The 27,988-nt window shown below is 38.3% G+C and overlaps 4 protein-coding genes across 33 annotated transcripts in view; 2 read left to right on the top strand and 2 right to left on the bottom strand.

The window, feature by feature from the left end:
- The window catches only part of LOC117578177 (disks large 1 tumor suppressor protein), a 38,849-nt gene extending 25,117 nt beyond the window's left edge, over positions 1–13,732 (bottom strand). For 12 of the 30 annotated variants that reach the window (XM_052001938.1, XM_052002023.1, XM_052002043.1 and 9 more), the window contains exons 1-5: positions 10,909–11,845; positions 9,395–9,526; positions 7,660–7,784; positions 7,012–7,170; positions 1,951–2,169 (exon numbers count right to left, since the gene is read on the bottom strand). In XM_052001938.1, coding sequence (XP_051857898.1) covers positions 1,951–2,169; positions 7,012–7,170; positions 7,660–7,784; positions 9,395–9,526; positions 10,909–11,830 — 1,557 coding nt within the window. In that variant the 5' untranslated portion in view covers positions 11,831–11,845. Of the gene's footprint in view, positions 1–490; positions 636–693; positions 841–1,950; positions 2,170–2,374; positions 2,643–7,011; positions 7,171–7,659; positions 7,785–9,394; positions 9,527–10,908; positions 11,846–13,513 lie in introns of those variants that run through there. The other 18 variants (XM_052002271.1, XM_052002497.1, XM_052002541.1 and 15 more) reach the window with 12 other exon arrangements.
- A 4,091-nt stretch (positions 13,733–17,823) lies between these two features.
- LOC117574598 (uncharacterized) lies at positions 17,824–19,451 on the top strand. Its single transcript, XM_034258489.2, has 3 exons — positions 17,824–17,996; positions 18,053–18,590; positions 18,718–19,451. The coding sequence occupies exons 1-3, from the start codon at positions 17,914–17,916 to the stop codon at positions 19,114–19,116; spliced, it is 1,020 nt and encodes a 339-aa protein (XP_034114380.1). The 5' UTR covers positions 17,824–17,913; the 3' UTR covers positions 19,117–19,451.
- Positions 19,323–20,260, bottom strand: LOC117574610 (mitochondrial import inner membrane translocase subunit Tim8). Its single transcript, XM_034258498.2, has 2 exons — positions 19,990–20,260; positions 19,323–19,919 (listed from the first exon to the last, which is right to left on the bottom strand). The coding sequence occupies exons 1-2, from the start codon at positions 20,077–20,079 to the stop codon at positions 19,746–19,748; spliced, it is 264 nt and encodes an 87-aa protein (XP_034114389.1). The 5' UTR covers positions 20,080–20,260; the 3' UTR covers positions 19,323–19,745.
- A 138-nt stretch (positions 20,261–20,398) lies between these two features.
- Positions 20,399–27,958, top strand: LOC117569455 (tyrosine-protein kinase hopscotch). The gene is made up of 10 exons (XM_034250623.2): positions 20,399–21,947; positions 22,023–22,183; positions 22,992–23,198; positions 23,269–23,588; positions 23,662–24,124; positions 25,269–25,621; positions 25,689–26,218; positions 26,296–26,462; positions 26,524–26,691; positions 26,763–27,958. Exons 1-10 carry the CDS (start codon positions 20,784–20,786, stop codon positions 26,989–26,991), a joined length of 3,762 nt encoding a protein of 1,253 aa, XP_034106514.1. The 5' UTR covers positions 20,399–20,783; the 3' UTR covers positions 26,992–27,958.
- The last annotated feature ends 30 nt before the right edge of the window (positions 27,959–27,988 follow it).

Genomic DNA, 27,988 nt, shown 5'->3' with positions numbered 1-27,988 from the left:
AATTTGTTTTAACTAAACTGCTAACTGAAAGCATTGACTGCACATTGTTTTGGTATCTCACACACACTTGTATATGTTTGTATATGCACTTGTATATGTATAAACATTAACAAAAAGAAAAAAAACGAAGAAAATTCAGGCACATCGCGTTTGTTTCTGGCATTTATCGGGTCACTCTGAGTGAAACACGCACATTATTTTCTTTCACTAGCCGTTCGCATTGATTTGGCAAATAGATATAGACCGACCGTTCCGTTCATATACATATATATAAATATATATTTGTACGTTTACGCCGCAATTATGCGATGCCTGCGCTTCTTTTTTCCCCGTGTTGTGTTGTTGGCATTTTTCTAGTGAGCCAGCGACTGACTTGAGTTGCGCGAACGTTTGATTGCTGCCTTGCCCATCCAAATTGGCCACCACTAGCATGCTAACACAAAACTATCGTGTCGCGCGATGTTTTGGTATGCGTAACCGGTTATATTACCGCTCAATGGTTCTACGGTCACGGCTGGCAACGCTGATGTGTGTGTGTGCGCGCGTATGTGTGTGTTTGGCTAGTTGGTTGCTTGGTAGTTGGGTCTGCCTCTGTATTTGAGACACTGTAAAGTTTACAGCTTTTAAAAAACTGCTTGGTTGTTGACACCGCTTTTGACGAGTGACGCTGGCGCCAGCACGATGCACTATTACTTATTTATAATTACATACGGATTGCACACATTGACGACACGCACTACCACTGAAAAGCATCGACGTGTTTATTTTTTTTTACATTTTTATCTAGGGAGTGACGCTTGCGCTTGCGACGGATGGTGCTAGACGCCGAACCAGCGTGACCGCATTTTCAATTGTGAAATATACTAATTGGCTTTACACAATAAATATACCACTTTTACAATTGGTAATCCTCATTACACTGCAGCGTGACTTTTTATTTTGTCCAACAAGATTTGTTTCGATTTTAAAATCGACCATTAAAATATCGTTTGCAATGTCGGCATTCCGATACTAAAGTATAGATGTTGTTGCAAATATGGTCATACTACACGAAACTGCGGCTCGATATTTAGAGCCCACCTATCGATGGCACGGCAGCGTGACTATCGATCGTAGCTGCAGCGGCGCTGATAAAAGCGTAGACCAGGGCTGAATTGTAAGCCAGGCGCGCAATTTTAAATTTGTGGATAATAAGAATACTATAAACACAATTTGACTACATGTATGGATATGTATTTACATTTGAAATTGGTAAGTTACAAAAACATTAATATAACAACTAATTTTACTAAAGAAAATTATACAAACCATAAAATTGAAAAATCAATCGAACACACAAAATAGAGTAAAAACATTTTGGATAATTTTAATAACTTGTTTGTTTAATGTCGGTTGTATTAAATACAAAAAGTACAAAATATAGTAAAATTACAATCTAAAATTTAACATGTATCATGCCCAATAAAAATTAAGAACAATAAAAAATAATGCAAAAAACGTTGTCTTTTTTTTTTGGTTTATGTAGTTGAGCAATACGAACATTTATAGTATGTGGATTTTAGATGGAATATGGAATGTGCGTAGGATTAATGAGAGAATGAAGAAAAAAATATGTATGTATAGTAGATGTTAACATCAACTGGCATTACACTGGTTAAAAAAAGGTCAACAACAAAAAACAACAAGTGTTTTAGCGGAAACGGAAACAAGCGCCATTGGCAGCCATTTCATTTCAGTGCGCCAAAATGAAACTTAATTAACTAAAAGCTAACGATTACTTTCGCTCTCATTATTTTTGTATGTTTGTTTCTTGTGCGTTTATGGACATCCGGTTTTGTCGGGGAGTTTTTGCTTATGGTAGCTACTTAGTCATAATTTCGAGCCATTAGTGAAGTTTGTGTTTTATGGGAATCAAAATAAAATGCACAATTTTCAATTACAGCCACTTACTATCTGAGTCCCGCTTCTGGTTGTCGCGGACTGTGATTGCGTAAGATGTTGTTGCTGCTGCTGTTGTTGTTGCTGTTGCTGCAACTGTTGAACCACTTGTTGCTGCTGTTGCTGATGCTGTGGCGGTGGACGCGCGTTGCGCAATTGTTGGATTGCCGCATCATCGGCTGCGGCATCTTTGGCATTCTCACAGTCGGTCTCAATGCGCATGCGTTGATTCTGCCAAAGAAACAAGTGAAATATGCATAAATCAAAATATGAATAAATTATTTTGTATCATTTTAATTCCAATTTCAAGGACGAAAACATGCTGCTTAAAATCACATTAAAATAATTCAGTATTTAAACAGTTTCCATCTGCAGTATATTTCGCACGTTTAAGCTAGTGTCTTTAGCTTACAAACTGTCGCTGCACTCTTCTTACATTCGAACAGCAGCAGACATAACTGCTGCCATCGCCGTCGCCATCGCTATCCTTCTCTTTCTTCTCCTGCGCACGCGACTTGTGTTGCTGTTGTTGTTGTTGTGGCTGTTGCTGTTGCAGCGGCTGCGCTGCCGGCGGCGCTGCTAGCTGACGTCGACGTCGACGCATTCGCACCGGCGATCGCGAGCCAACATAGTTAGAAAAGCGACGTCGCGAATGCCGTACTATCGACACCCAATCGATCATATTTTTACACTATTTAACGTTTTATATTTTATTTGCTTTTAGTCTTCTTCACAATTTTGTGCAATTTCGTTGTGTTTACAAAAAAAACATGCTTTCTCTTTTTCTCTCATACACGAATATGCTCACTGCGCTGCTGCGTTGTGTAGTAGAAGTTGTAATTATCTGGCAACACTGGCAACTGGCAAGTAGCAACAAGTTGCCAGATTCCTTAGCGCGCCCTCCCACATCATAACAACAGAAAAAACAAAATGTCTTACAAAATGGAAGCCAGATGCTGTAAGTGTGTGTGTGTGTGTGTATGTGCGTTACTGTAACAATGGTTGGCATTCGCAACGTGCTCGTTTCACGACTTGTGTATGTATGTGTGTGTGTGTGTATTTGTTTCCTTAATGTGTGTTTAGCGCTCAGCTAGTAGCTAGCTTTAAAATTTGATGTTACGTGCCAGGTTACGTGTTCGCAATATTGTGTATGTATGTTTTGTTGTATATACACACACACTAATAAAGTTCACATGTCGACCAGACAGGGAAACATCAAATGAAAATCTGTTTGGCAACACAACATAGACACATGCCACAACACCGCAAGGCAGTAGCCTAGAAACTGTTGAGAAAATCTCAACAATATTATTTTTGTAATATGCAGAAATTCAAATTACTTTTATTAATAAAGTTACTGTGGAAAATAATAAAGGTTTACAATTTCAGATATTACACTTTCTTGCTCAGATTAATTTATTTAAACTGCTTCTATTCAGCTGGCAAGTGCTGTTTTAATGTACTTTTGGGGTGGACCTCATTTCCTGTGTACAAAACACGCGCCCACACAAAGTACACTCATTCTTCACACACACACATACACACACAAATATGTGTGTAAGTGGGAGTATGTGTGTGTGTGTGTGTACCTGTAACACAAATTCACAATACTTTGTGTCTCAATGCAAATTGCTTGAATTGTCGAATGCGAAAAATCTCAATAGGCGAATTCCAGTAATTGATGTGATTAGATTAGATTGATATATTTGGGGCGATTAATCATCTGACAAAATCACACCAAGCAAACGAAACGAAACGAAAAGAAGGAATGAGAAAAAAGCCGCGTTTCTTAGCGCTTCAATCGAATGTGCACGAAAAACTGGCGAAAGGCGACGAGACGACGACGACGGGTGGCAAAAGCAAAAGTAAAGCAAGCTGCCAAAACAATAAGGAGCGAAGAAGAAGAGACACAATAGAATATACACACATACATACATATGTACATATATGTTTGTATGTATATGCGGCTGGCTAGATTTGTTGTTGCTTTAATAAGTTTGCTCAATGCCAATGAACATGAATGAGATGCCCAACAAGCGAGTGAGTTCACCTAAAGACAGACAACCGGATAGACAAGACAGACATATAGCGACCAAGTCTATATCTGTTTTGTGAAAACATTGCCAAGGCACACACACATCTATTTTGTATAGTGTATACAAAAACATACATATATACACATGTGTGTATATATGTATGTATAATTACAGGTAAATCGCATATTAACTGTGACAGCGCATTCGAGATCATAAGACAAATTTATGGCATCCGTATTAAAAGCTAAAGACTCATCCTCATAAACATGCGAATAAAAGCATTTAGCTTTGTTTTCTTTTTTTAAACAACGATCAAAACACAACCGCAGTCATTTCGACGATATGGCAACCTTCAGAAAATGTGTGTGTGTGCGTATGGATTTTGCATTTCTTGTTGTCACTGCACTTGGAATTAGTTAAGGCGAGATAGCAACATGTTGTAAATCTTCGTTTAGCTTTTAGTGTGATGTGAAACAGCTGTTTGCCATATGTGTATGTGAAAATACACACATGAGTGTGTGTGTGTGTGTGTGTAGAATGCTATATTGCTGCTGCAAAAATATAAATTTGGAAATTGCGTCGACTTTTGATGATTTATATTAAAAAATGTGGGCAAAAAAAAAATATTTAAATTAAATTAAATTAAATGTTTGTTTTGTGTGTATCCAGGCACGCACTTAAAAAAAAAAACAAGAAAATGTAAAAGCCGGGCGAGGATTGCACGCGAGTTTTGAGATACGCACACAAAAAACCCAAAGGCAGTGATAGTAACTGAGAGAGTGAGTGAGATAGAGAGATAAAAACGGACACGCGAAAGTTGTGCGACTCGACACGTCGACAGCGCTGCTGTTACTGCCACACGCGCCACGCGCGACGCACCAATTGCCAAACGCCAGCGTCAAACGGCAATGGCAACAGCAACGTCAACGTCAAACGGCCAAAGGCATCGTAAGAGGGCGGGGTGGGGCGGTGCGGGTCTAGACGGGGCAGCATAAGCGACTACTTGAAGCTGCCGAGCTCAGCTCAGTTAAGCAATTGAGGCCAAACGAGAGTTATCACTGTCACACATCCTTAGCAATTATCGCTTATCAGTTAAAAGAGTTATCACTTGAAGGCGACATCCTTCAGTAACAAGTTGGTCTCATACACATAACACATATTTGTGTGTATTTATGTGTATACGTGCATAACTTACGTTGCGCTACGCTACGTTACGTTACGTTACGTTAACGTAGTACGCATGTCGACAGCCCATAAAACAGAACCTCAGCAGCCTGAACAATAACAAAAGGCCGGCGTCGGCGCAGCACAAAACAACGACGAATGATTTGTGCCGACCCCGGGACAACAACAACAACAACGACAACGATAACCACCCACCCCACACACTCGCTCCAAATCACCACACAAAACAAGCACACCACAAAATAAAACAACAACTACAACAACATAAGCGAAACAAGAACAAGCACGGAGGCGTCACACGAAGGCGACACCGAAGCCGTAACAAAAGCCGAGCGCTCCAAAGCACAGCAACAACAACAACAACAATTTGTGTGTTATGCCTTTCGTTGTATTGTTTTGCCATCTCCCGTTCCCCTTCCCCTTACCAAGACAACCACCCACTGTCAGACTGACTGGGTCAACACAAATCATGTTGCTAGATGTTAAGTCCTTATCAAATTAAAAGAAAAGAAAAAAAGACGAAATTTGTAAAACGAAAAGAAAAAGCAAAACACCTTCGTTTAGGTGGATGATCCGACCCATATGTTTATAGATGTGTGTGTGTGACAGTTGCTTGGCTACCAAAAAGGACCGCACACAAACACACACCTGCTAAAGCTCGTAGACTAGACTGAGCGGGCAGAACAGGCGAGAGCGATGGAAGAATGAGCGCAGGATAGCGAGTGCAAGCGAGAGAGCGGTGGTTGGCGTAAAGAGCACAATCTTAGAATTACAGTAAAAGCTGTAAAATTTGTGTGACACACACACACACAGAGGAAGCGAAACGTTTGACACCTTGTTAAAGTTGTGCGACTTCCTGCAATTGTTGTTGCTATTGTTGTCTCTGTTGTGCTGTTTTGCTTTGCATGCTGTCACAGCATACTGTTTTCTCGGCTTTCTGCTTTTGCCCTCACGCAAGCATAATAACTTCGTTGCCGTCGTGCCTTCGTGCCCTCCTCGTGTCGTGTTTTAGTGTATACAAACACAAATATAATTAGCAAAGCCCTGCCTGTACTTTATGTCTGTCTCTATGTAGTACGTCTATATAACTGTATATGTATGTTAGTATGCAGAACCAACACCCAGCTCCATCATCAGTAATCAGTCATCAGTCATCGCTCATCACTCAACGCCCGTCAATGATAGTTTAGCATGCGGGGCTTCAAATGCTCTCTGGGTCAACTTATGCTGATTGCTTTAATACTCTCTCAAAAAAAACCAAAAAACAAAAAAAAAGTTAACGACTTCCAACACGAACTATTTATGCTATACGTCCTGGGGTTTTATCCAAAATCTCGCCGCGAAAAAAAAACTTACGCTAACGACTTTAAACATGAAACATTTCTAGGGAAATCCGTCTTTTGTCGGAAAAGCCACTTTGTATGCCATAAAGTAATTACAGAATTTAGACTATACTAAAAGTTAAAGTATATTCAAAGCCATAAAACAGTTGCTCTTAAATAACTCAGCTGATCCAAAAAGTATGCTATGCCTGGCAGACATATGAATAATAGTTTCTTAGGCTTCAGTGCATTATATAGTATGTAGAATGTAGTTAAAGTTAGATAGATAGATCGATAGAGAAATGCTATGATATATAGTTTATATAGGCAAATTGATTAAATGAAATGGCTTTGAATATATAAGAAATTTCATTGTTATTATAAAATATATAATTTTATTTTCATTTGTTGGCCTTTTCATTTATTCAATGTATAGATATATAGTTGAAGTTATAATGATATAGTTAGAATATATGTGTTGTAGATACGTTATATGTATGATAATGTGTACGGAATGTGGATGTGCTTACCAAAATCTCTTCCAATTCATTTTTAAATGTTCTGCTTAAGGCTTCGGCATGCGCGGCCGCGTTGACGTTTTGATTAAGATTTGAACTTGGATTGGGATTTGTGGCATCGTTGTTAAACTCATAGGCGCAATTGCGATTAAGATTGGAAGTTTTTATAAACTGTAGAGTCACGCGTGAATATTAAGTAAATAGTAAATAGAATAGATATATATATATATGTATAGTTGTTATAGAGCAGCATGAGATAAATAGAGCGAAGATCATAAAGAGATTATACAGATTACAGAACAGGAAAATCAAAAATGAGAAAGCTAGTTAAATGAGTTAGGCATAAACATATATTTAGGTAAAGACAGATGTTAATGATACGATATGCACCTAGGCTATTCGTCTTAATCTATATTTGAATACAGGTTAAACATAATAAAAACAACTACTTAAGGTACACTACAAAGAGAGAAAGAGAGAGAGAGACTTTGACACATCCCAAAAGAACAACAAACATTAACTGAAAATCAGTCTAACCGTCAATAAATCAATCAATCTGCAGTTTTCCAGCTTTCTAACAATGACAATTATATCAAAAGCTAACTAATTGATCATCTGATCAGTCTATATACTTAGGTAAATAGTTCATATTCCACTTACATCGGCTATCTTAGTGGCCTGTCCATCCTTCTCCCATTTGGTTGCAATTTGCAAAGTTTCGGCGGTCTTTTGTTGTATGCTTTTCGAGTCATCCAATAATGTCAATTCATAGAATTCTTGTATATCTGTAAGGCATATAAAAAACATAAATTAGTATTATTCGAATTTTCAATGAATAATGTTTTTTAAAGTTTTCTATCGTAAAATATTAAAAGTATGTTTCTTTATAAGACCACACGAACTTCTTTATAAATCTTATTATTTTCTTTTACAATACATTTGTAATAAAAATAGTTTACATTATATTTATTTAGCATAGAATTGAATTATTTCATTTAAATTTATTATCTTTACCATCTAATTCCATAAACTGCAAATGTGTAACAACAAAATTATATTGCTTATATTATTGGAACTTTAAGAGAACTAAATTTTTAATTGTTGAACATCAATTTTCCAATCTAACTAGATCTTGGGGACTCCCATTCACTTTACATTGTAGAAATGGATTCCTAAAGTTTACTCTCTTCAGTTTCTAATTTCATTAATTGAAAATATACAAAAAATTCAATTTCTTATATTAAAAGAACTTAAGAGAACCAAATTTCAATTTTTAACATTAATTTCCCAGGAAAGGATTCTTTAATTTAAACTCTTTAGTATCTAATATCATAAATTGAAAATGTTCAAGAAATAAAATTGATTATATGAAGTGAAGAGAACCAAGTTTTAATTTTTGAACATTAATTTATCGATCTAACTAGATATCGAGCACTCCAATCCGATTTGGGACTATCTACAATAAATATAAATTTATTAATTAATTTATTCATTATTTCAACTGTAAACTTCAAAATAAACATACCTTTAATTCATTTAAGACTTTCAATTTTTTGCAGTGTACTCTCACATTTTAGTCAAAGTCACAAAATGCAAAGCACAGCAAAATAACTTATTGTTTAAGCCTGGTCACACTAATCACTACAAATCTGTGTACAAATCTGAATACGATTCTTCGTAGAGAGAATGAGAATTGTGATACAAATTGAACAAAACACAATTTGAGTAGCAGAAAAATGCTGCTGTCAACTGCAACAATAACACAAGAAGAGAGGGAGAAAGATTAGAGGAGGGGAGTGGAGGAGACGAAGAGAAAGGACAGTGTGCAACAAAGTTTAGCGCACTTTTCAGGTCAGAGGTCGATGGGTAAGGGAATGGAAATGGAAATGTGGGATGATGGCTAACCAATCAATATGCTGACGGTGTATGTGTGTGTGTCGGTGTATGTGTGTGTGTGTGTGTGTGTGTGTGTGTGTGTGTGCTATAACAAAAGTCAAGTGGCCTAAATGTAAAATTGAATGTGCTCATTTAATTTCCTGTCGACGTCACAGCAGAGATGCCAATATGCCGAGTACACGAGTATCTCTATAGAGACACAATACATACACACACACATAACAGTATATACATACATATATGCGCACTTATGTATACACAATGTGAACTGGAAACGTTTGTTTATGCAACCGACTGGCACTTGAATTAACGAGTGCGACAAACGACTTCGACTTCGAATACGAGAATGCGAGCATATCAAGTTATAAGTGCTTCTCTAACGGTTCCTCTCTTTCTTTTTTTTCTGTTTTGTATTTAGCCAGAATCAGCTGAAAGTCAATTCCATGCCACAATACGATTCACAATTCTAGAAACCGAAACCACAATCCAAAGTACTCACCAAGCAGAGCCTGAAAGAGGCGGGACTTGAAGATGCGGATGACTCTTTCGATTGCTATACGCAGGGCACGATCTTGTGGCTCCGACAGACGTGCATGATAGTCTTCGAGCAGCTCAAGAGCTCGATGAGCTTCTGCAAAGACCAAGAAAAGATAACAAATGACATTAATATTAAGTATGCATTTGAAATTCTTATATATATATCATCTTTGAGTAAAAACAGATTATCAATAATTTGTAAAATAAATCAATCCATAGTAAAAACTGAAATTATTATCAATAATTTGCATAATAAATCAATCCATATTTCACAAATTTCAACTCTTCAATGTTATATTACGAGTTTTGGAAAAAAAAAAAATTAAGTGAAATTCCTACTTGTATTAAAAGATAAAATGAATATAAATAATTTGCAAAAAAAAAAAATCATTTTGCACAAATTTCAGCTCTTCAATTATTATTACGAGCTGTGTAAAATAAAATAAATGGAAATTCCTATAAAAAACAGAATTTTTTATCAATAATTTGCAAAATAAATAAATCTATGTTTCACAAATTACAGCTCTTAAATTATTACGAGTAGTGCAATATAAAATGAAGCGACAAATAGTTAAAGTTTCCTAAGATTACAGTAAACGTTACTAAGAACTAATTTATTATAATATATCATAATCAATATTATTTTTAATGCTGATATAATTTGCATTTTGCTGACTTTTGACCAATTTTATTGGTCAAAGCTACACAGAGAGAAAAACATCTAAATTGCAAAGTAGATTTCACATCTTGATTTAAGATTTTATCGATCTTAAACAAAAACAATCTTGAAATAAGATTTGTAGATTAAAAAAAATCTTAAATCATGATTTTTATGCTAAATTGAATTAAAAAATTAAATTTAAAAACATTTTATTTTAAGATTTAATTCTTGCTTCAAGAATTCTTTATTCTAGATTGAAAAGGAGATTCCTAATCTGGATTTAAGAACTTTTCGATTTTAAGAAAAAAAAAAGAATTTTGTTATTGTTTCTTAAAATGTTGGAAATGTTCCGATCTTTAAAATTAGAACCTCATTTTTGTTGTTGTTGTGTCAAGATTATAATCTTGAAAATGAAGTAGTCTAGATTTTTTGTAGAATATTAATTTTGATTTAAAAAAAACCTTCTTGGGTCACTTTTGACTTCATACAATCTTGATTAAAGATTTTATTCTTTTCTTTGTGTGTATGATAGATATTTATGGAAAAGGCTTTCCCTAGAATTCAATTCTAATTTATAATAAATACATTTTTCTATTAACCATAGAAACTTTTCGAATATAGGTGAATATTCCCATATTTAGATGTACAATATTATTATTGCAGATATATATCCTATGAATTCCCATTTATATATCGGTCTTCTACTCTCCTTTCTATTTCAATGCCTTCTGTCATCTCTAGCATCTAGCTTCTTCTTCCTCACGCTTTCGCTAAAATACTTTTGGGGTGTTATACGTCCATTCCTAGGCAATTACCTAGACGATACACCTGCATAATATATGGCTCACTTTGTGTATCGAGGAACTGTTCATCCGCTGTCCCCTCCTCCTGCTCCTGATCCACCTTCTTCTCCCTGTGGCCCGCTCTATTCCCGTGATGCTCCTCCAACTGTTCCCCTTGCGTGTTAAAGTCCATCGACTGTGGCTCTGCCTCAAGTTGCTGCCGCTCAAAAGCCTCCATGGAGCTGCAAAAGCGACTCAACTCCATGCGCAAACTCTCCGAGCTGCTCTCGATCGCTGCGCCTCCCAAGGCACCCAACTGCGAATCCTTCGGACGCCGCAAGCTACCCGAGGAGATGGCTTCGAATTCATCACGCGACACATCATCGCTCTCGGATTTGTCAAAGTACCCGGACTCCACATCGGGAGTGCGCTGTTGCTCCGCTGAAGCAGACGAGGACAACATGTGACCATACTCGAGCAGATCCTGGGCGGAATAGAAGCATTCGATGGACTCCCGCACGCTGTCGCTGTACTTGACCAACAGAGGTTCCCTTTCCCTTTCCCGTTCCCGTTCCCTTTGAGGTACTTTCGCAATTGGCGGCACCTCAGTGATGGCAGCCAGTGGCTGATGCTCCTCTTCCTCCTCGACTTGGACATCGATTTGTTGCTGTTGCTGCTGTTGATGTTGAATTTCTATGGCTTCCGTTTGCATGAGCACAACGAGCAGTTGCTCGGCTTGAGGGGCATCGATTTGTTGCCTAATTGGGTCAGCGGGCACATCGCAGGAAGAGTTATCATCGTTATCGTTATCGTTATCATCGTCATCCTCATCGTCATCGACACCAACGGAGGAGTCCTCATCGACATCGTCGTGAAATGTTTTGTCATCGCTGCTGAGCAACTCTTCATTCGGATCGCTGCTCTTCTCTCTATCCGAATCGCTGTCTGAATCCATCTTTTCTTTGCTTTTTTTTTGTATTCCCAACCACTCACAACTTGTGCAGCGTGAAGACAACGCTGAACTGATGGTGTTTGAACAGCCAACCCAACTAGCCAACCAACCCAAGTGTGTGTGTTCAATAAATCAATAAAGATTGACTTAAAAAACAGAAAGCAAAATTAGCAGTCCCCCCTTCTCCTTCCCCTTCGCATTCCCAGTGTGTTGACCAACCTGACCAGGTCCAAACTATTTATGCTTAACCTTTTGTCTCTCTTATTGTCTGTCGCTTGGCAACCCCGAACCCCGAGAAGAACAGAATACTGCGAGTTATTAGATCCTTGGGGTCAGCGCACAGCATTATTGCATGACATTGCCATAAAGTCGGACAGACACAAATATATCTACCAGATATAGCTTTCTGTAATTTATTACATGAGCATCTTAGGCGTCTTTTGTAAGCACGTCACATGCTTATGTTGACCTTCATTTATTGCCCATTTCAAAAAGTTTGGCAACGTTTGCATCTCGATTTCTTTTTTTTTCGTCGGTATATTTCTTCTATTTATTGTGCGCTTAGTTTTTGGTGCAATGGACATGATGATGCCTGTGGATTGCACAGCAGCCATATAATCGAAATACGTATATACTATAATATGTATACTATAATATTATGCCCATGACAATGTGAATAGGAAAAGACTTTTTAAAATTGCTTCTTTTTTTTGCACGGCTCCTTAAAATCAAATATTTCTGAAATTGATGCGGAATTTCAATCAGTAAACTTGAATTATATAACAAAATACTTTTGATAAAGTGAAGAAAAAAAATTCAATTCTAATACTAATCACATTTCCTAAATTTTCAAGTTTTCTATAAAATAAAATAAATAAATATTTAATAGATAAATCCAACCAACTGATGTTATAGTAAATCTGCTATTTCTGTTAATTAAACATTATAATACAATTTACTTATTGTGTAAACAAACAGAATGTAAAAGAAGAAAATAAAAGTTCTATAATTACTAAGAAATTATTTTCTTAAATTCAGAAAAGTTTGCGAAATATATTTATTGACTCCAATGACAGATAATACAAAGAAAAAAACTAATAAAAGTTTATATTTAACCTTTGTGTTATTAAAAAGAGTTCCAAAATTAGAATCTTTCAACAAAAATCGTAATATTTAAAGCTATGAAAGATGTTGTATATATTTCCAAAGCAAATATTAATTTTAAAGTGCAATATGAAATTGTTATTATAAAACACTTTCGATATAGCAAAACAAACAAAGTATCTATTCAACAGCTAATCAATTGACACCTTTAAATTATTTGTACAGGGTATTCAAATAATATGCATAACACATATGGAAATGTGCTTGACAAACATTTCTAACACAAATCGTATGCTATAATGAAACAGACAAAAAAAAAGAAAGCTTGACGTGCGAAATGAACTCGTAATAATTTTTGGCTGGCATTTGATCGACTTGTTATTCAATTGTTTATACTATATATGTATGTACATATATAGAATTTATATGGACTCGGAATATTTATTTATTGCATATAGTCAATAAACCGCAAAATGTTTTCTTTCATCTAAAGTAAACAAATGCGTGTAATTAAATGAATTTTGTGGAAAATAAATAAAAGCATCAAGATATGATTGTGAAGAAATATTCTTGATTTCTTACCTTGCTTTTTCACTGGCATTTTGTGGCTGTTGTATATATAGTATATTTTATATTGTTTGTTGTTCTTGTTATTATTATTTTTGATTTTGTTTTTCTTGTTGTTATTGTTATTGTGGCTGCAGTTTTTGAGCCTTTTGCTTGTGTGTGTTTAGTTGAATGTCGTTAAACTCTATTTATCACTGTTTGTGTTATAAGCTTGGCTGTAATATTTCTGTTATACGATTTGTTATACAAAATGCACACTAATACATGCATACACACTGAGTGCATATGTATGCGTATATTGCGTATACTAAACGTTGCTATTTATTATAGTTTTCAATATATTTTTATTCTTGTTGGTTTTGCGTTGCGTTGTCTGCCACTTTGTTGCTATTATCGTTTTTTGCTTTTCTCTCTCTTTCACTCCTTTACATTTATGTTTTTTTATCACACATCTGAATGCGTATGTGTGTGTGTGTGTGGAGTAATAATGGTTATTGAACATATATTTTAATGTTTGATGTTGAAATTGAGTATATTAATTGATCTTTGCACATCTCATTATAGTTCACATAATTAACTTTGACAGCTCACAGACACTCACACACACAAACACACGCAGCAAAACAGCAAAATAAAATACAAAAAAAGTACAAAAACAAAAAACCGTTGCGATGTCGAAATTTTTGTCGCCCAAAAATGTTGTTTGCGGGCAACGCCGCGACTATTGTCTGATTTTTTTTCTGCTGTCCTCTGTCCACTATGTCCGCTTTGCGCTGTCTGCCAGGCTACACAAACACAAACACACACACACATACAAATATGCGCTGCTTTTTCGCTATTTCAGCGAGTTCTCTGCTCTCAGGCACACACGCAATCTATATATACATACATAAATATGCATATATGCTGAATTATGTTGGAAACGGCAGCTATTCAAAAATTGTGTGTATTATTTTTGGGTATTCTTTTTGTTTGGTTACAGTTTCTTTTTTAATTTTGTAATAGTTTGGAGTTGAAATTGAACAAATTTATGTTATATGCTTTATGCGTGACACCCGCGCGCCCCCCACAAAAAACAACAACTGACTCTGACTGCCTGCCTGGCTAACTGAGCGTGCGAGCGAGCGAGCAAACTAATTGCCTGCCTCTCTGTCTGCCTCTTCGTCGTAGTTCCTTGAGAGCGGCGCGCAGCAGTGTTGCCATATTATAAATCAAAGCACGAAACAAAAACAAAACGAAAATTCAAATTAAAAAGCTCATTGCTTGCGATCTGCGAGTAAAAAAAAGAAAACATTTAAAAACGCTTCAGCAATAATTAATGCTTATGCTTCCAGCGACCATTTTCCCCCAAATTCGAAATGCTCTCTTAATGAAGTTCACAAAAACACATTCACAAATAAAAAAATTGAGCAAAAGGGCAACACTGTTGAAGAGAGCGCGGCGTGCTCAATTATTTGTTGCCCTCTTTGACGCTCAGCGTCAATATCACTTGCTAATTTGAGTGGCGACATCTTGTTCAACTTGCAGCTCACTCAAAATGTATATACATAGATGTGTGTGTATGTAGATGTGTGTGTCGCGATCAAGCATTGAGCATTTATTTATAATTAATAAATAAAATGTTATGGCAAGCGCCACAAAGTAGGCTAAGAAAGTTAAAGTTGAAGCTGAACTTTATTTAAGCAGCACAGTTAAATAGAAATGTAACATTCGAATTTAATCAAACTTGCATTTCCTTAGCATTGCAATGCATATTGCTTTTACTGCCAGCAATCGAAGTGCGAAAGAAGAAGAGCGAACGACTAAGAAAGAGCTGATGAACAAATGAGAACGCAAATGTGCGCGTGTGTGTGTGTGTTGAAGACGACGAGTGAGGATGAAGAGTGGGCAGCGTGATGGGGTGGGGTGGGGAAAGGTTGGCAGCGCCGGCAAGTTCAATCACCTCGTGCTGCTTGGCATTACAAGCCGATTACTGCACAGCCTTCTTCTCTTCTCTTCTGTTCGCTACTCTTCTTATCCTGTCGTTTGTCGTTTCATTTCGTTTCGCCTAAACAGGGCCAATTGATTGGGCTGCGTTCGTTCGGTCGTTCATTCGTTCAATAAGTAATTTATATTGTGCTGTTGCTGTTGCTGCTTTGGCAGCAGCAATTATAATAATTACACGTGGCATATGATTGATATGCACAATGAAATGTTCTTAAATGCCAGCTTATATGTAAGACTTGAATTAAATCCAAACGACTTATTACACATACACATCCATATCTACATATATACACATATAGTGTGGTGTAATCATCAACGATGTGTGTATTTCATTTACATATCTCTCACTAACACGCACAAACACACACATACATTTAGATGTAGGTTACACGTGCAGGTCGCACATGTATATACACACACATACACGCACATGCAGAGCTCATTAAAGTATGCTATAAAAAATACCAAGAGTGCTAGTAGATGTGTGTGTGATTGTAGTATCTACCATAAAGTACTTTTTCGATTTCCATTTCGATTTTTTTTTTGTGTTTTTTTGTGTTCTTCAAGTTTGCTTGAGCGACACACCGATAAATTTATGCGATGACCTTGACGCGCATCGCTGCGTTGTGATTTTGCTGTATGCGATGTATATGTGTGTGTGTACTTGGGGTCCCGTTAAATGACGTGCAAGCCGGATGTACAAACTGATGTACTTAGAGACCTGCTAAATTAATTGTACATATGTATGTATTCATGTACATACATATAGATATGTACATCTGCAAGAGACATTGATTTATTTTATTACGTTTGTATGTTTTGTTATTTTGCATTAATGCTATTTTTAGCTTAACCCAGCAAACTTTGTTACATACATGTAAATGTGTGTGAGAAATACATACATTTTTCTAATGTATGTGTGGCATAATTAAACATTGCTGCTGAATTTGCCGCCAATGCGAATTAAGTCAGTACATAAGTATGTATACACTCTTATGCTTACATCTGATGTACATAATGTATGATGAGATTTTTTATGCGCCTACAAGTATGCTTTTATGTGTTTTGTCAGTTTCCTATTGTTCAGGTCGGTTGTTGTCTGTTGAAAGTTTTCACTCACTCCCGAACGTTAAAAAAAAGAGAATGCAGAAAAACGTTGGATAAAAAAAAGGTTTCGTCGTTTTCGCGCACCGTTATGAGCTCACTGACGCTTGGGGCAGCTGATGCTGCGGCTGTCACGTTACACACACATACACGGGCAGAGGCATACACACATACACAGAGAGAGATACACATACACATATAGAGTTGTATTTGATGTTCAGCAGGGCACTCATCACTATTCATTTTTAAACAACATCCCTCGCTTACATGCATACGAACATACATCTACATAGTTAAGTATGTACTGCTGCATACATAATATGGACCGTATAAAAAATTGAAGAAAAAATACAACACACACAACCACACAGATAATCATCAATCGCAAAGACCCGAGAGGACCGTTTTTTAATTTTTTGTTTTTTTTTTTTTGTTACATATGCACACACTTACACTGTACATAGAGAAGAGATATATGTACACACTATTTTTCGTAGTTACATCTGCGTGTGTGTGACATCAAAATATTGTAACTACCATTGTTTTTTTTTTTTTTTTTGTTAAATATGTGTATCACAAATTGAAATTGCAATTGGAATTTACATACACGCTCACACGTTAAGAAAGGACATGCGTTTGGCACTGGCCTCAGGCATTTTTTGTATTACTTTTTTGCTGTGTTTAATAAAATAAATTACAGTTACGGTTTGCGTTTGGCATGAAGCACGTTGAGAATATATATGTTGTATATATGTATATATTACGGATTTTCTGCTCTCTCTCTTATAAGCTCGCAAGTTACTTTGGCTGGCTGCTCTGGCTCTGCTGACTGCCTCGCTTTGCCTTTGCCTTTGCCGTTGCCTGCCAGTCTGTCTGTCTGTCGGACAGTCTGCCGTTCTGTCTGTCTGCTGAAATCGACGCATGCGCAGTGCGAGCATTCATTCGCACAGCCGACCGCACGGCAAATGCAAGCAGTGTGACCACAAACGATTATTTGAAAAGTACCAAAAACTACTGGCGTAGCTAAAAGCTGGCTACACTACAATGAATATTTCACACAATTTCTTGTAAAATTATGCGAATTTTTGAACTTTTATTTAATTTAGTATTTTTCTTGTGTCGTCGCACTACTGCTTTTTAATCTGATAAGTATAACCAATAGGATAATTGATGGGGCATGCCTAGCCATTTATCGATACATATCGGCAATGTAGTAACCGCAAACAGCTGATCACGCTGTCAGTTGACAAACGTGACCACGAGTCACTGACATTTATTTGTTGTTCAAACGCATTTCGTTTATTTTTTTTTGTTTTGTTATAATAATGGCTCGAAAGCGTAAAATTCCTGTGAGAAAACATCACGGTGTTCGTGACCCGCTGCAGCAAATCGAACAGCGTGAAAAGAAGTAAGTAGCTTAAAGAAGATCCATAGCATATTTAAATTAAACAATACGTTTTTTAGACTAGCCAATGTGACAAACAATCCGCCCACTCAAAAAGACGATCAACGCGGTTCTTACAAATTTCAGCAGTTCAAACGTTTGGCCGACACTGCCAAGGCAGGCAAAAAGCTCAAATTCGGAGCTGTGGGCAAAGAGGATGTGCCCAAAGCAACAACATCGAAGCTGCCAAAGAAATCGCAATCCAATAGCAATAATAAACATACCAACATTAAGCAGCTGGCCGATGAAACGGACGAGGACTATTTGCGCCGTGTGAATCGAATGACAAGCGCATCGGTGCGCGAAGCACAATACGAGGCCAAATACGGCGTGAATGTGATACGCAATCCGCAGACAGGCGAAATAACGGTTCAGAAGCGTCCCAAGAACGAGATCGATGAGCTGCTCAAGCAGAAGCAAAAGGAGCGCCACCTAGCGAAGAGTGGACGCAAGAAGCAACAGAAGAAGACGGCAAATCTAATGGATGCGAAGACCAGCAAGGAGCTGATTAAGCGTGCCTACAAAGAAGCAGATGAAGAGGACGACGATGATGATGAGGTGAGAATGCATATCAATCGGTGCTTAGTGCAGACACAAACCATAATACTATGTGCCTAGCTAAGACACGCACCAAAAGAGCACGAAGCATATTTGAACATTATTTGTAATCTATTCCTATTTGCAGACTGCTGGGCCTACCGAATACAAACGTGATGTCTTCAAATTTGGCGAAATTGTGCATGCGCCGCCCACGCTTAAAACGCTGCCACGGAAGGCGGCCAAAAACGAGACTGTGCCGCGTCCAGGCAGCAAATCGAATCTTCTGCTCAAGTCGCTGATGGAGAAACCCACATCGAGCGCAGACACTGTTGAATCATCAACTTCGTCGTCGCCCGTCAAGGCGAAAAAGAAGAAGCTGCTGAATGCTACGCCAACGAAACAACAACTGAAGGGCAAGCGTAAAGATTTGCCAGCTGCCACACGCAACATGCTAGAGGGGGAGCGCAGCAAGATGATTGATTTGTATCGACAGCTGAAAAAAGAACATAGCAACAACGAGGCGACGACGACGATACGTCGTTAGTTAGTTAACATTGTTGTAATGTTTATTTATCTTTTATCAAACATTCTCAACCTTGGAAGAACCCAAAAAAAATGCGAGAAAAAATTAACAACAAAAAAAAAAACAATATAGTACAATGTATTTTTTCCTAGTTCATCTTGCGTTTCTTTTCGTCTTTCAGATTGTGTGTGTGTGTGTGATTTGTGTTATTCTTTCTTCTTGCTCTCGGGTTTTTTTTTTGGTTTCGGAATTTTAAAGTTTCGGTCGCTGCACGGTGAAACGACAGAGGATAAATTTAGCACCGTTTTGTGTCCAAAAGAATATATTCGGAAGCCACAAAAAAAGAGAAAAGAAAAGGGTAATAGCAAAAACTCTTCTAACGCTTCTTACATGGTAAATTTTTAGAAATTACGTGTAAAGTTATTTTGTTTGGTTTTGTTGTGGTTGTTGTTGTTATTGCGGTGTTAAACGATAAACGATAGTAAAACGGAACACAAGGGTATTCGATTGATTGGCCAGCCTCCACACACATAGCTATCGAACATGTGCGCTCCACTAACGGTCCAACTAATTGATTACAGCAGTTGTTGTTGTTGTACTTCTTACGCCACACAGTATTATTGTTGTTATTGCAATTGCGTTTGCAGCAATTACATGCCCCCACTTTGCTTTTGCAGCATTTGTGCAAAACGTTGTGTGATCAGGAGCGAGGTATCAATGAAGCGATCCACACAATTGCTGAGGCACGTCTCTGTGGCATGATCCAGCTTGGTGCTCGGCTTCCCAATGCATTTCTCCCAGCAAATTTCATTGAACTCATGTATCTATGCAAATCACAATTGTTGTATTACTTAATATGCTCCGGCATTATGCATACAAGTTTGTGTCTGTTACCTGTGCATTAACTTGCGCCTTTTGTTTCTCAATCATGAGAAACTCTTGCAGTTCCTTATCGTTACCGGATAGATTCTCAAAGTCAGACATGATTACTCTATTGTATATGTAAGATGTAATAACACGTTGCAATTACGTTTGTTCAGTCAATTTACAAATGAAATAGCACGAAAGAAAAAAAATGTTTGGTCTGTTTGTCCCACGGCTACTTAGAATTTTTTGTATTTTGTGCTTTTGCTATACGCCGAGTGTTTTTTGAGGTTATATAAAAACTGACACTGTTAGCGTTGCCAGAGTGTTTTTGGCCCAAAAAAAAAAACACTGTGTTGGGAAACAACACGAACATGGTGGGGGCTGCAACAAGTTATCGATAGTTTGCAACTTGGACAGCCACACACAAAAAAAAAAAAAAAACAAAAAATTTGCTATTACTGCATATTACTCTTTATTTTTTTTTTAGTACTCCGTCTTTTGTATTTATATATTTGTAAATTGTTATAGCGTGTGCGTGTGCGCCTCTGTGTGTGTGTGTGTATGTGTGCACACGAAAGACGCAGATAGTTTTATATACATTTTTGTTTGTTAGGTTTGTGTTGCAAGTGCAAGAGAAAAAAGGAAAAGGAAAACAACAACAACAACAGCAACAACAACAACAAACTGCATATTAATGAGGTGGCGACGCAAGCAACAACCGACGACAACCACAACAACAACACGATTTGTTGATTAGAAAAGTGCGAGTGTGTGTGCGTGTGTGTGTGGTTGGTTGCTTGTGTGGCCGCGAAAGGAAAGAAATGGACGACAGCAGCAGCGGACGCACTTCGCTGGCGGACAGCAGCAGCCTGGCAGCGTCGTCGCTGCGCAGCGGCGGCAGCTCAAGTCAGAACATTGCCAACGATGGCTACATACACGTCTACAACTTTCTGAAGGACGACTATGATCGCTTTGCGCCCACACTGCTCGCCGAGGAGATTTCCTGCATGATGTGCCGCCAAATGGAGATATTGCCAGCGGCGCAATTGTTGTTCGGCATACGCGAGCACAGCAGCAGCGGGAGCAGCAACAGTAGCTCTAGCAATAACAACAACTCGCACAGCAGCAGCAGCAACAACAACAGCGCCAACTGCAACAAATGGCAATTGGCTGGCGAACATTTGAGCTGCAACGTTCGCTATTGCTTTCGCATGCGATTCCGGGTCCCTGAATTGGATCGCCAACTGTCCGAAATCGATGCCAATTGCCATACGTATCTGTATCATCAGATGCGCTACGACATGTTGCACGAACAGATCCAGGAGATACGCTATCCCGACCACAAGGACAAGGTCATGGGCCTGGCGGTCATGGATATGCTAATCGATAAGGAGGAACGCCAACTGGCGGCCCAGGCGGTAGAGAAGGCCTACAAAACGTATTTGCCCCGCAGTCTGTGGCGGGCACATCGCATCTTTGTGCGCGCCAAAATCCGCAGCACATTCCGCCAGCTGAGCGTTAATCAGCCGGCGGTCGATAGTCTTAAGTGGCATTATGTGCATCAGATTTGCCATTTGGCGCCCACATATTTAACGGAACAGTTTAAGGCCACCGTTGAGTATTTCCCCAACGAATCGACCACAGAGCCGCCAAGCCTGAGCAGCGGCATTGGGAGCAGCAGCCACAGTATCAGTCACTCGACTCGGACGTCGACCACAACGCTGGTGACAGGCTCGAATACAACGCTGTCGACGACAGTCACCGCACATCATCCACGCAATGATAGCAGCAGCAATGGCAACGGGTCGCAGTCAGCAGCATCACAGCAACAACATCATCGGCATCAGAATCATCAACATGCACAGCGTCGCGTGTTGCAGCAACAGATGCCCAACACAATACCCGTCTATGTGCGTCTCTGGTTCCATGATTCAGCCGAGCCCGGTCTAAAAGTGGCACGCGTCACCTCAGAGGCCACGCTCAAAGTGAGTAATTGCTCAATTTCCTTTGAAGTAGATATTGTAATCTTGAAAATGCATTTCTTGCACTTGCATTTGCAGTGGAGCCTCGTCGCTGTGGTCGAGGACATCTTCTCGCTGTACAAGGAGAGCGAGCAGCTGGTGCGCATGGAAATTGTCGGCTTTCCCAAGGGTTATCACATGCGCTTCGAGACCGAACACGAAATGAAATCGTTCATCTCCTATCTGGGCATTTATATTAGGTAAAACAATTAGCAGCAGCTCATAATTCTAAGCAGCCTTCTATATCTTACTGTTAAGGTTTAGAATTGAATGATTCGAGCAGTCAGTTAGCATTAAAAATAATGGCATATAAGTGTATCAAAAGCATGGAAACAGCCCCCTAGCTCTTACCGTTTAGACTTAATAATCAAGCTGTCAGTCAGCATAAAGAATATTGTCAGAATAAGTACATCAAAAGCACAAGCTATAGAATGTAGTAAGGTCTCAAAATTGCAACCTTCTATCTTCCACTTTATTGAAAATTGATAATTAATGCAATCAATGTCAGCGCACAAAATATCAATATTGCAGCCTTCTAGCTCTTACTGTTGAGGCTTAGAATTAGTCAGCATAATGAATAAGTATATCGAAAGAGCATGCAAGCAGAATTCGGTCAAGCATAAGCTAATGAATATTCTTTCAGCTTCCAAAATTGCAGCCTTCTAGCTTCTACTTCTTTGGAAATTGATAATTAATGCGGTCAGAGTCAGTTGTACAATATTATTGCATCAGAAGCATGAAAAACCACATAACGGCATTCGAAATTTAATACCATTTCTAAAAATGAATCGTTTGTTCGTTGGGCACGTTTTGTCGATTGAAAATCAATTAATTTATGTTTTTCAGTTTGTGAGAATTTGCCAGATCAATTGAACTATTTATTGCAGTATTTATTTCAATCAGCAATTGAGTAATAAGTGCATAAAATCAACATTTAATGCAGCTAAGAATTTCAATTAGTTTAATGACTTTATTTAATTTACACACTCTCTCTCTTCCAACTGACAGATTAACCGTGAAGTGGATGCAGGACTTGTGCCCGTCGTACAAGACGCCCTCGCTGGAGGAGCTCGATAGACTGTGCTGTCATGGCCCCATCGGTGGCGGCTATTCGTTTATGAAGCTGCACGAGAATGGCGACAAATGTGGCAGCTACATTGTGCGGCAATGTGATCGTGAATACAACACCTACTACATCGACATCAACACACGCATGTGAGTTAAGCTTGACACAACTATAAGTCATTGATTTGAAAATATTCAATATATATATCGTATATTTTAGCGTGGCTCGCAACAGCGATCATGAGCGCTGCCAGACGGAAACGTTCAAGATTGTGCGAAAGGAGAAGCACTGGAAGCTGGCCTACAATGGCGATGAGCACACATTCGATCAGCTGCCGGAGCTGGCGCAATTTATACGCACTGATAGCAACGATCGCATACGCATACCGCCATCGAAGTATGACAAGCCGCCGCTGTTGCTGCTCTGTTTGCCAAAAAATCTGAAAACCAAAAAGACTGAAATGGAATTAAGCGAAGGCGAACTGCAGCGTCGCAATGCCCAGATATTTAATCCCAAAACCGATTTGCAATGGTATCGAGGTGAGAGACAAAGATTTCTTTCACTCTATTGACTGTATTTATAAATGAAATTCCTGTTAATCCACACACACAGACTCGATCAATCACAGCGATGATGACAAAGTGTTTACCATGCGCGGCGATTGGATACAACAGGGTTCGTTCAAGGATGTTCCCGTCACCATGAAGATGCTGAAGTACGATGCCAATTTCCAAGAGTTCACACAGCTCGCGCACACCTGGAGCTTAATCCAGTCGCCGCAGTTCATCAAGCTCTATGGCCTGACGTTATCGGTGCCCTACACCATGGTCATGGAGTACTCCAAGTATGGGCCACTCAACAAATTCCTGTTGGCGCATCGCGATCTAAGCATGTATTGTCTGCTGGACGTGATGCATGGCTTGGTGCGTGGCATGCACTATCTGGAGGATAATAAGATCATCCATAGCTACATACGCTGTGCGAATCTGTACGTTACCAAATACGAGCCCGAGAAGTATGTGCTCGATGCCAAAATCAGTGATCCCGGCTACCCGCGTCCCTACAAGCAATCAGAGTGAGTATCTTTTATGCCCGCTATCCATAGAGTAGAAGGGAAATGAATGTAACAGGCAGTTGAAGGCATCTCCGATCCCATTAAGTATATTTCGAGATGATATACCCATGATCATTTGTCTGTCTGTCCGTCCGTCCGTGCAAACACTTAGATCTCAGAGACTATAACAGTTAGAGCTATAATTGTTTTTCGGCTGCACTTCTAATGTTTGTACGCAGATCAAGTTTATTTAAAATGTTAGCCACACCCACTTCTGCCTCAGCAAATTGAAAAACTAATGTAATTTTGAAGCTACAGCAGCGATTCTTGTTTCATACAACATATACAATAACTAAGTATTTAAGATTCCTGAAAATGTTGTTAATAGCAATTATTATTTGAGAAATAGTTTTGTATGGGGAAAAAAGTTTATTTACTACGGGTCTTAGCTGCTTTGGCTGACAATCTGGTATATTTCAGTATTCTATGCTATATTTGCAATGTTGCTCTATATATATATATATCTATCAAAAATGGCCTTTAGTACATTTTAGTAGTTATGTGGTATATTACTACGGATCTTAGTTGCATTGACTGAACATCTGGTATGTTTTACCCTATGGTATATTTATAATGTTGTACTATATCAATATACTAAATATAGCTTTCAGCATTTTTTAAGTATTGTTATGGTATATTAATTTGGTATACCAAATATATATATATCGGAGTAACTTAGTATTTTTGTGGTATATTAATTTGGTATACCAAATATATATATATCGGAGTAACTTAGTATTTTTGTGGTATATTAATTTGGTATACCAAATATATATATATATATATATATATCGGAGTAACTTAGTATTTTTGTGGTATATTAATTTGGTATACCAAATATATATATATATATATATATATATATATATATATATATATATATATCGGTGTAACTTAGTATTTTTGTGGTATATTAATTTGGTATACCAAATATCCATATATCGGTATATCTTAGTATTTTTGTGGTATATTTTAATAATAATACATCACTTTTCTGGCTATTAATCAAAATAAGTAGCAGATATCTCACTTTCGTTGAATAACAACTTATAACAACTCAAAACAAATATTCAACTAATTAATTCACTGCTTTTTACCTTCCCAGCTCTGCGTGGATACCCATCAAGTACTACAACCACTTGGAGGCCGCCAAACAGGACTCGAGCACACAGCTGTGGGCATTTGCGACGACCATCTATGAGATCTTCTCGCGTGCACAATGCGCACCGGATCGAATGAAGCAACGCGATCTCATACGCAATCGTTCGATCGATGGCGGCATATTGAAGCCGCTGCATCAGCGTCTGTGCCCCACCGAGATGTACAACACGATCATGGATGGCTGGAGCGATGATCCCGAGAAGCGTTTCAGTCACCACGACATCTTTACGCGCCTCAATGCGATCAAGACGCGACTGCAGCGCAACTACGATGTGCCTGAAACCGAAGCCGAATCACGTAAGAGTTGCATTATCAAATTGACAATATTCAAAACTAAATTTCTGCCTCTCTCGTTTGTTTGCAGTGGAGTTCGCTGAGGATGGCGACTATCAGGGCGAATTTATGGTCATGAATAATGGACATGGCCAGATGGCAAATGGTCGCCATGAATCTGAATGCGAAATGGACGAGGCAACCGCTCGCAATCTATTCAGCGGTCCAGGTGAATTCTTTTCACACTCACACGATCTGCCGCTGGTCATGCAACTGTCCGACTGCAAGGTGATTTATCGCGAGAAGCACAAGATTGGCCAAGGACACTATGGCACCGTTTATCGCGGCGAACTCGAATATCATGACAAGGAACGTCCCACCGAACAGGTGGCCATCAAGAAACTCAAAACGGTGCAGGTGACCAATGATTTTATACGCGAAATTGATATCATGAGGAAACTGGATCATCCCAATGTCGTAAAGTTCAAGTATTGGGCAGAGAAATCGCTGAGTATTATCATGGAGTACTTTGAGTATGGTTCATTTATTGTGTATCTCAGTTCGCGCAAGCCAAGCCTAACGAATGCGCGTCTCTTGGCCTTTGCCTTGGACATTGCCTGCGTAAGTGAAACGCAAAAGATTTTTAACGATGATTTGTACTCAATTTGAATTTCACACTTTTTATGACGTACACACAGGGCATGAACTATTTGTCCGGCAAGGGGCTAATACATCGTGATCTGGCGGCGCGCAACATTCTAGTCGATCGTTCGTGTGTGAAAATCTCAGATTTTGGTCTGGCGCAATTCGCCAATGCTGATGGCTATTATTATGGCATCAGTCAGCGCGATATACCCATCAAATGGTAATTGAAATAATGCTGTAATTAATACGATTTCCTCCTTTATTAATTCATTTATTTTTAGGTACTCGCCGGAGGCCATTGAGACCTGCAAATTCTCATCGTATTCAGATGTTTGGAGCTATGGCGTAACGCTCTTTGAAATGTTCTCGCGTGGCGAAATACCGAATCTATTGCCTGGCCAGGAACTTACACAGGAAGATTTCCTCAATCGACTGCGACGTGGCGAGCGGTAAACATTCCAAATAAGACCTTTAAAGACATTCTATTGAATCTTTTCTTCCCGTGTGTTGTAATTTATAGGTTACCCAAGCCAGAGCTTTGCACAGACTTTGTGTACAATGAGTTGATGCGTCCCTGCTGGCATGAGACGCCCAAATCGCGTCCCACATTCTATCAAATCATACAGATCATTCAAAGTGAAATCGGCGATAATGTTGGCAATCTCGAGCAGCAACAGCAGCAGCAACCACAGCCCCAGCAACAGCAACTGCAACAGCAGCATCACAGAGGCGGATTGGAAGATGAATGACTCGAACTGCCGGCAACACTTAACAACGAATTATAATCATGAAGGATGAAAAAGAGAGAAAAAAACACAAATGGACTGGGGAGAAAATTGTCTCTTTATTTTTTTTTTTTTTGGCTTAATTATCAGCGTTCACCTTGGCCTAGCCGTGTGTCGTGAACACGCAAACTACAATTTGTTGATGTTTTTCATTTATTTCGTGTAGTATTTTAAGTTGTTATACTTTCACACACTCACACACACACCAACAACCCTTGTACTTCCCCCCTCTCCACACCCTGCTTGAATCACCCACCCACATAATTGAGGCGTTTTAAAAACGCCGGACGCACGTGCTTTAACAGCAACAAAGTTTGTTTAAATTTAAGCTAAATATACTTATACACTACTACAACTATTCTCACACTATATATACATAAATGGATGTGCTTTCCCCCCCCTCCCCCATACACACTCTCTCTTCCCCCTCAAAACAAAAAAAAAAAGCACAGACAACAAGCACATGCACTACGCCTATCTCTTTTTTCTAATCCTTCATTTTACTTTTATGTTTAAAGCATTTAAACAATTCTCATTTTAGTTTGTTATAACTTTTTAGACAACATTGTTAAATATTGCTTAGCTTGATGTAATTTTAAAATGTACAAAAAACACATAAAAACGAAAACAAAACGAAAAAGAATTAACGAAAATTATTTGAAAAAAAAAACTGCACAAACGCTTTTGCAAGCGTAACAAAAACCCTAACGCAATCAGGCGAATAAAATAATCAAATATATATATATGATATATATATATATATTGGTATATTATCTAATACTAATTTACTCAAGAAATCTACTATGTGCACATATAGATTATATATTCTATATAATAATATATATATATATATATCCTTTGTAAAAACGCTAATTGACTACGGATCACACACACAGAGAAGTCAATTATACTTTATGCATATATATGTATATACTATATATATATATATGAACACATATGC

The sequence above is a fragment of the Drosophila albomicans genome, chromosome X, assembly GCF_009650485.2.
Source record: "Drosophila albomicans strain 15112-1751.03 chromosome X, ASM965048v2, whole genome shotgun sequence".
Taxonomy (NCBI): Eukaryota; Metazoa; Arthropoda; class Insecta; order Diptera; family Drosophilidae; genus Drosophila; species Drosophila albomicans.
Note: the sequence above shows the minus strand (reverse complement) of the source record. Positions and strands in the feature narration are given on the sequence as shown.